At 45.0% G+C, this 16,650-nt stretch overlaps 1 protein-coding gene across 2 annotated transcripts in view; it reads left to right on the top strand.

Moving 5' to 3' along the window:
* Positions 1-15,721, top strand: part of FOXRED2 (FAD dependent oxidoreductase domain containing 2) — a 548,573-nt gene extending 532,852 nt beyond the window's left edge. For both annotated transcript variants that reach the window (XM_077277999.1, XM_077278000.1), the window contains one exon: positions 15,245-15,721. In XM_077277999.1, the coding sequence (XP_077134114.1) occupies positions 15,245-15,435 (191 nt within the window). In that variant the 3' untranslated portion in view covers positions 15,436-15,721. The remainder of the gene's footprint in view (positions 1-15,244) is intronic.
* Positions 15,722-16,650: the final 929 nt, after the last annotated feature.

Here is a 16,650-nt window from a genome sequence, read left to right as displayed (position 1 = left end):
CACACCATGCAACACAGCCCCCTGGATGTCCCATGCCCCCTCACAACAGTCACAAAACCCCCTGGATGCCCCCTCACCTACATACCACATGCCCCCCCAACACTATGCAACACAGCCCCCTGAATGCCCCCCCTCACGCCAGCCCCCTGACACTATGAAACACAGCCCCTGGATGCCCCCTCACCTACAAAGTCCATGCCCCCTCAACAGCCACAAGGCCACCTGGATGCCCCATTCCCCCTCACCCACATACCCCATGCCCCCCTCACACAGTCCCCTGGATGCCCCTCTACATACCCCATGCCTCCTCACACTACCCACACAGCACTCTGGATGCCCCATGCCCCCTCTACATACCCCAATGTCCCCCACACACCAGCCCCCTGGATACCCCTCTACATACCCCATGCCCCCTCACAACAGCCCCCTGGATGCCCCTCTACACTGTGTTCCAAATTATTATGCACAAAGCATATAGGAGTGATAAGGTTAGAATTTTTTTGTCATTTAAACTCATTGATGGTGATGTGTGTCAGGGCTCTTTATATCACTGAAAGCAATTGCAGGTAAGCAATTGCAGATACCTGTGCAAATTAGTTTGGCAGGTGTGTCCAAATAAAGGCAAGACTACTTAAGAAGGCTGTTCCACATTATTAAGCAGCCTACATTTTTTGCCAAAATGGGAAAGAAAAAGGATGTGTCGGCTGCTGAGAAGCAACAAATTATGGAGTATTTAGGTCAAGGCATGACTACAATCAACATTGCCAAGACACGTCATCGTGATCATCGCACAATCAAGTAGTATGTAGCTGATTCCCAGCACACATGTGTGCGTGCTGATAAGAAAAAATTGAGGACTCTTTCCAACAGGCAATTGCATAAGGTTAAAAGAGCAGCTGCAAAAATGCCTTGTCATAGCAGCAGACAAGTTTTTGAAGCTGCTGGTGCCTCCAACATCCCCAGAACAAGATGCAGGGTCCTTCAGAGGTTTGCAGCTGTGCGTAAGCCATCCTGTTGACCACTTTTATCCACTGCACACAAGCAGAAACGACTCCAGTGGGCCAAACGATACATGAAGACTGACTTCCAAACTGTTTTGTTCACCGATGAGTGCCGTGCAACGCTCGATGGTCCGGATAGAGTGGAGGATGCCTGGTTGATGGACACCCCATGAAAACACGGCTAAGGCGCCAACAAGGAGGAGGTGGAGTCATGTTTTGGGCTGGAATCATGGGGAGAGAGATTGTCGGCCCCTTTATGATCCCTGAATGGGTAAAGATGAACTCCATAATCTATGTGGAGTTTCTAAAACAACACTTCCTGCCATGGTTCAAGAGGAAGAACCGTGCTTTCCGCAGCAAGACCATTTTCATGCATGATAATGCACCGTCTCATGCTGCAAAAAACACATCTGCATCTCTGGCTGCTATGGGCATAAAAGAGGACAAACTTATGGTGTGGCCACCATCTTCCCCTGACCTCAACCCCATTGAGAACCTCTGGAGCATCATCAAAAGGAGTGTCTATGATGGCAGGAGGCAGTTCACATCTAAGCAACAGCTCTGGGAGGGTATTTTGTCCACATGCAAAACAATTGAAGCAGAAACCATCCAAAAACTGACAAATTCAATGGACAAGAGAGTTCAGATGCTTCTTTCGAACAAGGGGTCCTATGTGCAAATGTAACATCACCTAGAATTAAGTTTTCACTTGAAAACTGTTTGATTTCATGTAATAAGCTGATAATGCTTATAACTTCACAATTGACCATTTTTTTGTTCAAAATAAAAATGACAAAATAAAAAATGACAAGCAACATATAACACGCAACATGTGACAACATGGGACATGGGACACGCGACATGGGACACGCGACATGGAACACGCGACATGTAACATGCGACATGCACCATGTGACGACTTGCACCATGCAACGACATGACATGCAACATATGACATGCACCATGCAACATATGACATGCACCATGCGATGACATGCACCATGCGATGACATGCACCATATGACATGCACCATGCGACGACATGCACCATGCGACGACATGCACCATGTGACAACATGCACCCTGCGACGACATGCACCAATGCGACGACATGCACCATGCGACGACATGCACCATGCGATGACATGCACCATGTGACGACATGCACCATGTGACGACATGCACCGTGCGACGACATGCACCATGCGACAACATGCACCGTGCGACGACATGCACCATGCGACAACATGCACCATGCGACGACATGCACCATTCGACAACATGCAACAGGCGACAACATGCACCATGCGACAACATGCAACAGGCGACATGCAACATATGACATGCACAATGCGATGACATGCACCATGTGACGCATTGCGACATGCGTCATGCTGCATGCGACATGCAATGACATGCAACATGTGACATGCAACATGCCACATACAGTATGTACATACATACAACATACATACAGACATACAGTACATGTAACATAGATTACATACTCACCATCACTTGTCACCTTGATCCCCGAAGCCAGTGTCATCTGTAAAAAATATTAAAATAATAAACAACCAATATACTCCCTGATCCGCAGAAATCCAATTAAAACGAGTGTCCCTTGACGATCTCCCATGGAGAGCAGGAGCATCTGCTGATGCGACTGCTCTCCAGGGGCTCCAGGAACACAATGATGGAAGGTATCCTTCCACAATGTATTCCCCACAATGTATTCCTATGCCCCTGTGAGAAAATAGTCCCTAGTCTCACTTTATGCCATTGCTGTTGAGAAATTTTCCCAGGCAGCAATTACCATAAAGTGAGACTTTGTCCTAAGGTAACCTCTCAGTGATGCACTGCAGGAGCCATTGTCTCCTGTCAGTGTGTCACTGAGGGTCCTATAGAGCAGTGACATCACCCGATGTCACTGTTCTATAGGGTAGATCGTCGTGGGACACTCGTTATTAATTGGACTACGGCGGACAGGTAGTATACGGTTTATTATTTTACATTTTTTGCAGGCGCTGAAGTATGGTAAGTATGGTGAAATGAAGAATATTAAAATACTTTTTCCTAATGTGTGCGTGTTTTATTAACCCTTTATTAGTATTGGATTACTAATGGATAGGCGTCTTATTGACGCCTCTCCGTTATTAACCCGGCTTAATGTCACCTTACAATAGCAAGGGGACATTAACCCCTTATTACCCCATATCCCACCGCTACACGGGAGTGGGAAGAGAGGGGCTAAGTGCCAGAATTGGCGCATCTTACAGATGCGCCATTTCCGGGGCGGCTGCGGACTGGTATTTGTAGCCGGGGGGGGACCAATATCCATGGCCCCTCTCTAGGCTATGAATATCAGCCTGCAGCTGTCTGCGTAGCCTTTCTGGCTATAAAATATAGGGGGACTCCAAGTCATTTTTTGGGGGGTCCCCCTATTTTAATAGCCAGTAAAGGCTACGCAGACAGCTGTGGGCTGATATTCATAGCAGGCTACAAATATTGGCCCCTGGCCGACGGCTTTCCCCCTCTGGCGCAGAAAATTGCACGGGAGCCCACGCCGTTTTTTTCCATTTTTTTTTTAAATTAAATGCTCATAAAGGCCTATTTCACCCTTGCATCGGTACGGGTCCGTCGCTATGCGTCGGGCCTACGTACTGACGCACGTTGTGAAATTTCTGCACGTTGTAGGCAGCGGATGCAGTTTTTCAATGCATCCGCTGCCCATTATGATGTCCAGGGAGGAGGGGGCGTAGTTTTGGCCATGCATGCACGGTAGAAAATGGCGGACGCGACAGATAAAAAAAACTTTCACTTGAACGTTTTTTCGTCCCAACGGTCCGCCAAAACACGACACATCCGTTGCATGACGGACGCAACGTGTGGCCATCTGTCGCGATCGGTCACTAATACAAGTCTATGTGTAAAAAACGCATCCTGCGAGCACATTTGCAGGATCCGTTTTTTTCCCCAAAAAGAAGGTTTGCTAAAAACGCAAGTGTGAAAGTAGCCTTAGGCTGCTTTCACACTAGCGTCGGTAAGGGGCTGTCGCACTGCGTCGGCCCGACGTACCGACGCATACTGGTCCAGTCTTAAGACGCTTCCGCTGTCCCATTGCAAGGTCCGGGGAGGAGGGGGCTGCGTTTCGCCCGCGCATGCACGGTCAAAAATGGCGGACTAGACGCAGAAAAAAATGTTACATGTAACTTTTTTGTGCCGGCGGTTGCGAAGTGTGGCAATGCGTCGCTAATAAAAGTCTATGGAGAAAAAAACGCAGACTGTGGAGACCTGAGTGTCGTAACCAGTGCCTTCCCCCCTCCCATCAATCCCGTAATGAAACACACACACACAGTCCTAGGTGGGTTGAACAGGTCGGTCATAGTTTATTAATTAAATAAGCAGAGAAAGGCAATTACATATCGTAACGGGCGCTCGCGCCGAGCTCCTGTCCGTGATCGACGGAATTGGCCCAACGAGCGGTTACGACCTTTGCCCTCCTCCGCTTCTTCCGCTGTGACTTAATAAAGATTACTAAGTTAGTCATCTCAGCATACGTATATATACCCCCTTTTTTTTTTTTTTTTTAATATCACACTAGAAATTAAAAACAAAAATTTACATTATCCCGCAGGTTAGTATCGCTATTAGCCTTTAAAAGGGAGGGAGGGTGGGACAAAAGCTTCCAGGTGTCCGCCGGGAGGAAAAGAGAAAGTTCCCGGCCGGACACCTGGATTTAACCCCTGTAGGAGTGGCCGTAGGACCCCTCCCCTCTAGTGACCACTGGCCGGCCGAGGGTCTTCTAATTAGTGCATCACTGGGGGGGGGAGTGATGCTAGGGAGGGAACTGGCACTGTCATCCTTTAATGCTGCTCTATCAGTGTGCTCCCCAGTCAGAGACGCGCACCTTATTCAGTACCGCGTCTGCCATCCTGCGGGCAACTTTGCAGGATGCGGTTTTTCTCCACAACGACGCATTGCGATGTGCAGTGCACGACGCTAGTGTGAAAGTTGCCTTAGAAACATCAGCCTTTCTATTATATATCTATGGATATATCTATCCATAGATATATTTATAGATAGATATATCTATAGATACATAGATGTATCTATCCATATATTTGGCTGCTTTCACATCAGGTTTTTGCCATCAGGCACAATCCGGTGAGTTTTGAAAAAAAGGATCCATTTTTTTCCGCCTGATCCGTTTTTTTCTCTTAGAGTTGTATTAGCGCCGGATTGCGCCTGATGGCCACACGTTTCATCCTTTTTTTTGCCAGATCCGTCAAAAAAGCTGTTTCCGCCGGACGGAAAACACATACAGAGGAACGTTTTTTCTGTCCGGCGAAAAAACGCACAGCGACGGATCCGGCAAAAAACATTTGAAACTGAGATGTGAAATGATGAATCCGGCCTTGGAATCCGTTTTTTCATGCATGTTTCCATTCAAATCATGCACATTTTCCATTTATTTATTTCCAAAAACGGCATTAAAACCGCGCATAAACCGCACCAAAAACTGCATCAAAACTGCACCAAAAACTGCATCAAAACCTGGTGCAGTTTTGCAGTTTTGGTGCGGTTTTGATGCAGTTCTTGGTGCGGTTTTGATGGAGTTTTTGGTGCGGTTTTGATGCAGTTTTTGGTGCGGTTTTTGTGCAGTTTTGATGCAGTTTTTGGTGCAGTTTTTGGTGCAGTGTTGATGCAATTTTGGTGCGGTTTTGATGCAGTTTTTGGTGCGGTTTTGGTGCAGTGTTAATGCAATTTTGGCGCGGTTTTGATGCAGTTTTTGGTGCAGTTTTGATGCGTTTTTTGTGCAGTTTTGATGCTTTTTTATGCAGTTTTTTGCATGGTTTTGATGCATTTTTTAATTCGCTTTTGGTGCGGTTTTTGCGCGTTTTTTCTGCGTTTTGGAAAGCTAAATAAAGATGTATTATTGAACAAAAAAAATAGATTTGTGATATCATTATTGTCCAACCTCCTCTTTTACATTTGTCCAACCCACACTCCATTACACACACAGATAGACATATAGATGATAGATGAAATGGATAGACAGATCTACATATAGATAGATCTATAGATGCATACATCTATCTATTCATACATCTATCTATAGATATATCTGGATAGATATATCTATTGATAGATGTATGGATAGCGTAGGGTGTGTGTCCACTGTCCAGATTACATCCGAATGAGCTGCAGATTGGATGCTGTGTACTTGTAGTCCCATCGGATGATGATTGCACACACACCCCAAAAGACCCCCTGCACAGCCCCGCACACACCTGAACAGTCCCGCACACACCCGCACAGCGCCGCACACACCCGAACAGTCCTGCACAGGGCCGCACACATCTGAACAGTCCCGCACACATCCGAACAGCCCGCAGACCCCGCACACATCCGAACAGCCCGCAGACCCAGCACACACCTGAACAGTCCCGCACAGCACCGCACACATCCGAACAGCCCGCAGACCCAGCACACACATACACGCACACCGTCACCGCCCACATTCCGCCCAACACACTTCCCTCCTCCCGAACTGCAGCATTTCTAGGACCCACATCCGCATCTAAACTGCAGATCTTTTTTACATCTGCGGTTTTGCTGCGGATGTGCCCGACTCAGTGAAAGTCTAAAGGTGCAGAAACGCTGCAGTTCCACACACAAGAAGTGACATGCTGCGAGAAAAAAAAGCTGCGTTTCGGTGCGGCTTTTTCCGCAGCATGTGCACAAGTCTGCAGCTCCCATAGACTTACATTGGTTGTGCACTACACTGCGGATTTGATGCAATTCAGTGCGGCATAAAACGCTGCGGATCTGCAATCAAATCCGCAACGGGTGCACACAGCCTTAGCATTTAATGAACCTAGCAAAAAAAACAAGCAAAAAATAACTGTGGGATTTGCACTCTTTTTGCAATTTCATTGCACTTTGAATTTTTTTCACATTTTCTGTTACACGACATGGTAAAACCAATGGTGTCGTTCAAAGGAACGCGATCCTGCCATGACGCCACATAGGCGTCACAGGTCGGATTGGCACAGGTCGGATTAACTCTCCATGTACCATTTTATTATGTTCATTACTAAACATCGGGCTTGGTATTATCTATATATCTATCTATAGATTTATCTATTATCTATGTGTGTGTGTAAACATTATTCTTCAATGGAGTATATAAAGGAAAAGGTTGAACGAGAAATGAGATCACAATTCTTTATTTTTTTGGTTAAATAATAGATCTTTATTTAGCTTACAAAAACGCACACAAAGCCGCATAAAAATCAACATCAAATCTGAACGGATTTTTCTGCCAAGAGATGCAGAATCTGCACAGAAAATTCCACAGGCAAATCTGTAATGTGTGTACATACCCTAACGCACACATGCACCATGCGACGACATGCACCATGCGATGACATGCACCATGTGACGACATGCACCATGTGACGACATGCACCGTGCGACGACATGCACCGTGCGACGACATGCACCGTGCGACGACATGCACCATGCGACAACATGCACCATGCGACGACATGCACCATTCGACAACATGCAACAGGCGACAACATGCACCATGCGACAACATGCAACAGGCGACATGCAACATATGACATGCACAATGCGATGACATGCACCATGTGACGCATTGCGACATGCGTCATGCTGCATGCGACATGCAATGACATGCAACATGTGACATGCAACATGCCACATACAGTATGTACATACATACAACATACATACAGACATACAGTACATGTAACATAGATTACATACTCACCATCACTTGTCACCTTGATCCCCGAAGCCAGTGTCATCTGTAAAAAATATTAAAATAATAAACAACCAATATACTCCCTGATCCGCAGAAATCCAATTAAAACGAGTGTCCCTTGACGATCTCCCATGGAGAGCAGGAGCATCTGCTGATGCGACTGCTCTCCAGGGGCTCCAGGAACACAATGATGGAAGGTATCCTTCCACAATGTATTCCCCACAATGTATTCCTATGCCCCTGTGAGAAAATAGTCCCTAGTCTCACTTTATGCCATTGCTGTTGAGAAATTTTCCCAGGCAGCAATTACCATAAAGTGAGACTTTGTCCTAAGGTAACCTCTCAGTGATGCACTGCAGGAGCCATTGTCTCCTGTCAGTGTGTCACTGAGGGTCCTATAGAGCAGTGACATCACCCGATGTCACTGTTCTATAGGGTAGATCGTCGTGGGACACTCGTTATTAATTGGACTACGGCGGACAGGTAGTATACGGTTTATTATTTTACATTTTTTGCAGGCGCTGAAGTATGGTAAGTATGGTGAAATGAAGAATATTAAAATACTTTTTCCTAATGTGTGCGTGTTTTATTAACCCTTTATTAGTATTGGATTACTAATGGATAGGCGTCTTATTGACGCCTCTCCGTTATTAACCCGGCTTAATGTCACCTTACAATAGCAAGGGGACATTAACCCCTTATTACCCCATATCCCACCGCTACACGGGAGTGGGAAGAGAGGGGCTAAGTGCCAGAATTGGCGCATCTTACAGATGCGCCATTTCCGGGGCGGCTGCGGACTGGTATTTGTAGCCGGGGGGGGACCAATATCCATGGCCCCTCTCTAGGCTATGAATATCAGCCTGCAGCTGTCTGCGTAGCCTTTCTGGCTATAAAATATAGGGGGACTCCAAGTCATTTTTTGGGGGGTCCCCCTATTTTAATAGCCAGTAAAGGCTACGCAGACAGCTGTGGGCTGATATTCATAGCAGGCTACAAATATTGGCCCCTGGCCGACGGCTTTCCCCCTCTGGCGCAGAAAATTGCACGGGAGCCCACGCCGTTTTTTTCCATTTTTTTTTTAAATTAAATGCTCATAAAGGCCTATTTCACCCTTGCATCGGTACGGGTCCGTCGCTATGCGTCGGGCCTACGTACTGACGCACGTTGTGAAATTTCTGCACGTTGTAGGCAGCGGATGCAGTTTTTCAATGCATCCGCTGCCCATTATGATGTCCAGGGAGGAGGGGGCGTAGTTTTGGCCATGCATGCACAGTAGAAAATGGCGGACGCGACAGATAAAAAAAACTTTCACTTGAACGTTTTTTCGTCCCAACGGTCCGCCAAAACACGACACATCCGTTGCATGACGGACGCAACGTGTGGCCATCTGTCGCGATCGGTCACTAATACAAGTCTATGTGTAAAAAACGCATCCTGCGAGCACATTTGCAGGATCCGTTTTTTTCCCCAAAAAGAAGGTTTGCTAAAAACGCAAGTGTGAAAGTAGCCTTAGGCTGCTTTCACACTAGCGTCGGTAAGGGGCTGTCGCACTGCGTCGGCCCGACGTACCGACGCATACTGGTCCAGTCTTAAGACGCTTCCGCTGTCCCATTGCAAGGTCCGGGGAGGAGGGGGCTGCGTTTCGCCCGCGCATGCACGGTCAAAAATGGCGGACTAGACGCAGAAAAAAATGTTACATGTAACTTTTTTGTGCCGGCGGTTGCGAAGTGTGGCAATGCGTCGCTAATAAAAGTCTATGGAGAAAAAAACGCAGACTGTGGAGACCTGAGTGTCGTAACCAGTGCCTTCCCCCCTCCCATCAATCCCGTAATGAAACACACACACACAGTCCTAGGTGGGTTGAACAGGTCGGTCATAGTTTATTAATTAAATAAGCAGAGAAAGGCAATTACATATCGTAACGGGCGCTCGCGCCGAGCTCCTGTCCGTGATCGACGGAATTGGCCCAACGAGCGGTTACGACCTTTGCCCTCCTCCGCTTCTTCCGCTGTGACTTAATAAAGATTACTAAGTTAGTCATCTCAGCATACGTATATATACCCCCTTTTTTTTTTTTTTTTTAATATCACACTAGAAATTAAAAACAAAAATTTACATTATCCCGCAGGTTAGTATCGCTATTAGCCTTTAAAAGGGAGGGAGGGTGGGACAAAAGCTTCCAGGTGTCCGCCGGGAGGAAAAGAGAAAGTTCCCGGCCGGACACCTGGATTTAACCCCTGTAGGAGTGGCCGTAGGACCCCTCCCCTCTAGTGACCACTGGCCGGCCGAGGGTCTTCTAATTAGTGCATCACTGGGGGGGGGAGTGATGCTAGGGAGGGAACTGGCACTGTCATCCTTTAATGCTGCTCTATCAGTGTGCTCCCCAGTCAGAGACGCGCACCTTATTCAGTACCGCGTCTGCCATCCTGCGGGCAACTTTGCAGGATGCGGTTTTTCTCCACAACGACGCATTGCGATGTGCAGTGCACGACGCTAGTGTGAAAGTTGCCTTAGAAACATCAGCCTTTCTATTATATATCTATGGATATATCTATCCATAGATATATTTATAGATAGATATATCTATAGATACATAGATGTATCTATCCATATATTTGGCTGCTTTCACATCAGGTTTTTGCCATCAGGCACAATCCGGTGAGTTTTGAAAAAAAGGATCCATTTTTTTCCGCCTGATCCGTTTTTTTCTCTTAGAGTTGTATTAGCGCCGGATTGCGCCTGATGGCCACACGTTTCATCCTTTTTTTTGCCAGATCCGTCAAAAAAGCTGTTTCCGCCGGACGGAAAACACATACAGAGGAACGTTTTTTCTGTCCGGCGAAAAAACGCACAGCGACGGATCCGGCAAAAAACATTTGAAACTGAGATGTGAAATGATGAATCCGGCCTTGGAATCCGTTTTTTCATGCATGTTTCCATTCAAATCATGCACATTTTCCATTTATTTATTTCCAAAAACGGCATTAAAACCGCGCATAAACCGCACCAAAAACTGCATCAAAACTGCACCAAAAACTGCATCAAAACCTGGTGCAGTTTTGCAGTTTTGGTGCGGTTTTGATGCAGTTCTTGGTGCGGTTTTGATGGAGTTTTTGGTGCGGTTTTGATGCAGTTTTTGGTGCGGTTTTTGTGCAGTTTTGATGCAGTTTTTGGTGCAGTTTTTGGTGCAGTGTTGATGCAATTTTGGTGCGGTTTTGATGCAGTTTTTGGTGCGGTTTTGGTGCAGTGTTAATGCAATTTTGGCGCGGTTTTGATGCAGTTTTTGGTGCAGTTTTGATGCGTTTTTTGTGCAGTTTTGATGCTTTTTTATGCAGTTTTTTGCATGGTTTTGATGCATTTTTTAATTCGCTTTTGGTGCGGTTTTTGCGCGTTTTTTCTGCGTTTTGGAAAGCTAAATAAAGATGTATTATTGAACAAAAAAAATAGATTTGTGATATCATTATTGTCCAACCTCCTCTTTTACATTTGTCCAACCCACACTCCATTACACACACAGATAGACATATAGATGATAGATGAAATGGATAGACAGATCTACATATAGATAGATCTATAGATGCATACATCTATCTATTCATACATCTATCTATAGATATATCTGGATAGATATATCTATTGATAGATGTATGGATAGCGTAGGGTGTGTGTCCACTGTCCAGATTACATCCGAATGAGCTGCAGATTGGATGCTGTGTACTTGTAGTCCCATCGGATGATGATTGCACACACACCCCAAAAGACCCCCTGCACAGCCCCGCACACACCTGAACAGTCCCGCACACACCCGCACAGCGCCGCACACACCCGAACAGTCCTGCACAGGGCCGCACACATCTGAACAGTCCCGCACACATCCGAACAGCCCGCAGACCCCGCACACATCCGAACAGCCCGCAGACCCAGCACACACCTGAACAGTCCCGCACAGCACCGCACACATCCGAACAGCCCGCAGACCCAGCACACACATACACGCACACCGTCACCGCCCACATTCCGCCCAACACACTTCCCTCCTCCCGAACTGCAGCATTTCTAGGACCCACATCCGCATCTAAACTGCAGATCTTTTTTACATCTGCGGTTTTGCTGCGGATGTGCCCGACTCAGTGAAAGTCTAAAGGTGCAGAAACGCTGCAGTTCCACACACAAGAAGTGACATGCTGCGAGAAAAAAAAGCTGCGTTTCGGTGCGGCTTTTTCCGCAGCATGTGCACAAGTCTGCAGCTCCCATAGACTTACATTGGTTGTGCACTACACTGCGGATTTGATGCAATTCAGTGCGGCATAAAACGCTGCGGATCTGCAATCAAATCCGCAACGGGTGCACACAGCCTTAGCATTTAATGAACCTAGCAAAAAAAACAAGCAAAAAATAACTGTGGGATTTGCACTCTTTTTGCAATTTCATTGCACTTTGAATTTTTTTCACATTTTCTGTTACACGACATGGTAAAACCAATGGTGTCGTTCAAAAGTAGAACTTGTCCCGCAAAAGATAAGCCCTCACTTGGCCATATTGACGGAAAAATTATGACTCTGCAAAGAAGGGGAGCGATAAACGAAAACAAAAAAGCTCCAGGGGTGAAGGGGTTTAGAAACATGGATATGGACATATCTATGGAAATAGACAGATATATAGAGATATCTGTATGTATTCATCTATCTATCTATTTGTTATCTATCTATCTATCTATTTGTTATCTATCTATCTATCCGTGTGTAATGGAGTGTGGGTTGGACAAATGTAAAAGAGGAGGTTGGACAGAAATGACATCACAAATCTTTTTGAAGATAGAGGAGGGAGAGGAGGGAGGGGTTAGGGTGTGTTTTGGAGTGGGTGTACCAGGTGCAGAGTTACAGGCGAGTGCAATGCATCATGGAACTTGTAGTATTAGAGCACAGAAAGTCAGGAGAAAGGAAGTTGTCGATTAACCCCATGAGAGCTGGATCCAGCACTAAAGATGTGCTGCTACAGCATGATAAAAGGTAATATTGCTAAAATAAAGACAGTGGATGTTTTCAGTGGCACATAATAGCAAGATTTATGAAAAAAAAAAAAACAGGTTATAGTAGTGGACAACTTCTTTAATGATGATTTCTTTGTTGGTTTTCAGAGGCATTTAAGGGCATTAATGAAATTTGTTCAGTTTTTTTCATATGAGTTAAAATAAAGGTTGTGTGAATGAATTCTAAGGCAGAGTGTGAAATATTTTTGTGCACTTAGATTGAAAGCACATGTTGGGAGCTTTCGTGATTAGTGTTGAGCGATACCTTCCGATATGCAAAGGTATCGGTATTGGATTGGATCGGCCGATATCCAAAAAATATCGGATATCGCCGATACCGATACCCGATACCAATGCATATCAATGGGGCACAAAATATCGGAGTGGTTCCCAGGGTCTGAAGGAGAGGAAACTCTCCTTCAGGCCCTGGGATCCATGTTCATGTATAAAATAAATAATAAAAATAAAAAATATTGATATACTCACCCCTTCGGCAGCCCCTGCTCTTAGCGGTGCCTCCGTTCCTAAGAATGCAGAATTAAGGACCTTCGATGACGTTGCGGCTTGTGATTGGTTGCGTGACCGCTCATGTGACCGCTCACGCGACCAATCACAAGCCGTGACGTCATCGAAGGTCCTTCACTCCCTGCATTCTTAGGAACGGAGGCACCGCTAAGGTCCAGGGTCCGCCGGAGGGGTGAGTATATCAATATTTTTTATTATTTATTTTTTACATGAATATGGATCCCAGGGCCTGAAGGAGAGTCTCCTCTCCTCCAGACCCTGGGAACCATACGCACCGCACACTTCCGATTTCCGATATCGCAAAAATATCGGAACTCGGTATCGGAATTCCGATGCAGCAAATATCGGCCGATACCCGATATTTGCAGTATCGGAATGCTCAACACTATTCGTGATGTATATTTTAACATTCCCATGGTCTTTAATGGACAAAGGCAAAATGAGGGATCTCTTGCCTCCACCTGGCCAGTGTGAGTATACATTGAGTTTAACTGTATAGGGTAGTGCAGCAGACCACACTTTCCTGTGCAGAAAGAGAGAGAGCTAATGCAAAAAAACACACACAAAAAAATTGTACTGAAAGTTCTATGTTTTTTGCAATGAATCATCAAAACGAATGGATGTCAAGGCATCAATCCAGACTATAGCCACTGTCTGGCATATACCTCCTAAGCATATGTGTTCAATATTGGCTACAAACACAATATGCACCTAGCCTAGCACACTCACTAACATTAAGGAAACCACATTATCAAAATTAGTATTTGTTAGTGAGCCAGAGGACTAGAAAGATTCAAATGGAACTCTGAGCTTTCCGTGGCCAAACGTTCAGACATCCTGATGTACCAGCCAGACACCAGTTTGCTAGTTGACCATGCATACTGATGGACCAATCAATCCGGGGCACTATTCAGCCTTGCCATGGTTCAATTGTGGTAGCAGTCTATACCAATTGCCAGGTCATGGTATAAAGGCAAATAAAATAATAGGATGTATTAAAAGAGGCATAGATGCTCATGAGGAGAACATAATTTTACCTCTATACAAGTCACTAGTTCGACCACACTTAGAATACTGTGCACAGTTCTGGTCTCCGGTGTATAAGAAAGACATAGCTGAACTGGAGCGGGTGCAGAGAAGAGCAACCAAGGTTATTAGAGGACTGAGGGGTCTGCAATAACAAGATAGGTTATTACACTTGGGGCTATTTAGTTTGGAAAAACGAAGACTAAGGGGTGATCTTATGTTAATGTATAAATATATGAGGGGACAGTACAAAGACCTTTCTGATGATCTTTTTAATCATAGACCTGAGACAGGGACAAGGGGGCATCCTCTACGTCTGGAGGAAAGAAGGTTTAAGCATAATAACAGACGCGGATTCTTTACTGTAAGAGCAGTGAGACTATGGAACTCTCTGCCGTATGATGTTGTAATGAGTGATTCATTAATTAAATTTAAGAGGGGACTGGATACCTTTCTGGAAAAGTATAATGTTACAGGGTATATACACTAGATTCCTTTATAAGGCGTTGATCCAGGGAACTAGTCTGATTGCCGTATGTGGAGTCGGGAAGGAATTTTTTTCCCCATGGTGGAGTTACTCTTTGCCACATGGGGTTTTTTTGCCTTCCCCTGGATCAACATGTTAGGGCATGTTAGGTTAGGCTATGGGTTGAACTAGATGGACTTACAGTCTTCCTTCAACCTTAATAACTATGTAACTATGTAACTATGTAATTTGAGAACATGACATTAGTGCTGTATCAGCTTTCTTTAAGTATTATATTAAAATACTTTTGTATCTGAGAAGTTTCAGGGTTTTTTGGTTTGATTTTATAACTGTATTGTTCACTATCAATTTGTTTGTTGATATTTTTTGTTTTGCAGATTCCTGTTTTGTCTTTTCATTGACACATCAGAAGTTGCCAATTTTTTGCCAGCAGGTATATCTGCAGGGCCAAGGCCTCAAGAGAAAAGAAGAACTAAGGAAATGTACTAATCCTCCAGGATTCCCAATGAAAATGGAGGTTATGGCGGCTACATCATATATCCAGAGTTACAGGAAAAATGAACTATGACATTTCAATTGCCATTGTCCAATTGCCAAATTGTTTTCAGTTATTGCCCTGCTGACACAAAGAAATGTACTTTTACATAAAGAGAGCCTTAGGCTTTTTTCCCAAAATGAGTATTTGGTAAATTTTTGATGTTGCAGATTTTCTGAATCTATTAAGGAAAGCTGGTTACTTACTGTACCTTTTTTCATTGTGTTTTTGAGTACACAATACTGTGGTTTCTGTCTCTTTTTTGGTTTGGTTTGGTTCGGTTTGTCATGTTTTAAATAAATCTGCGTTGCTTTTGATACTTCCTGGTATATGGCAAAACTTTTTTGATACATTCATGTGTGGATTACATAGGTTTTTCACCTGCAGATTTTGGGCATGTATTACAGTTTCATGGAGAAACTCAGCACATAAAAATTTACATGTTGTGGATTTGAAACACGTTTACACAATGTAAAACAGAAAGCACAGTGGGCAAGAGATTTCTATAAATCCCATTCTCTTTGCTGGAACTACAATATGCTGCGTTTTTGGTGCCACAAAAATACACAGCGTCAAAAACTCATCATGCGAACTTAATCTGAGAAAATAAAACTTTATTTTATCCTTTTAACCTCTTTCTGACAACAGACGTATTATCCCGTCCATGTGGACTGGGCCCGTAAGACCATGGACAGTATAGTACATCGAAGCCGATCGGCCATGCACACGGGTGGTGTTGAGCCGATCGGGGCCAGGTGTCAGCTGATTCTCACAGCTGACACCCGGCACTAAGTCCCAGGAGTGGTCACGGACCACTCCTGGCACTTTAACCCCCGGAACACTGCGATCAAACAAGATCGCAGCGTTCCGGTGGCATAGAGAAGCAATCACCTAGGGAGGGGGCTCCATGAGTGCTTCCCTCAGACCCCCAGAACAACACGATGTGATCGCGTTGTTCTGAGGTTCTCCCTGCCTGCAGACCCCTGGATCCAAGATGGCCGCAGGGTCCTTCACGGTCCTGCAGGGAGGTGGCTTCTCAGTGCCTGCTGAGAACAGGACCTAAGAAGCCTCCTTCAGTGCTGTGCAAAGTGTCAGATCAGCGATCTGACTTTATACAGTGACATCCCACCCTGGGACAATGTAAAAAAAAATATATATATATATATATATATATATATATATATATATATATATATATATATATAATGTAAAAATATATATTTTTTAAATTCCTAAATAAAGAAGAAA

This window comes from Ranitomeya variabilis, chromosome 8 (assembly GCF_051348905.1).
Source record: "Ranitomeya variabilis isolate aRanVar5 chromosome 8, aRanVar5.hap1, whole genome shotgun sequence".
NCBI lineage: Eukaryota > Metazoa > Chordata > Amphibia > Anura > Dendrobatidae > Ranitomeya > Ranitomeya variabilis.
This window is presented reverse-complemented; position numbering and strand designations above follow the sequence as displayed.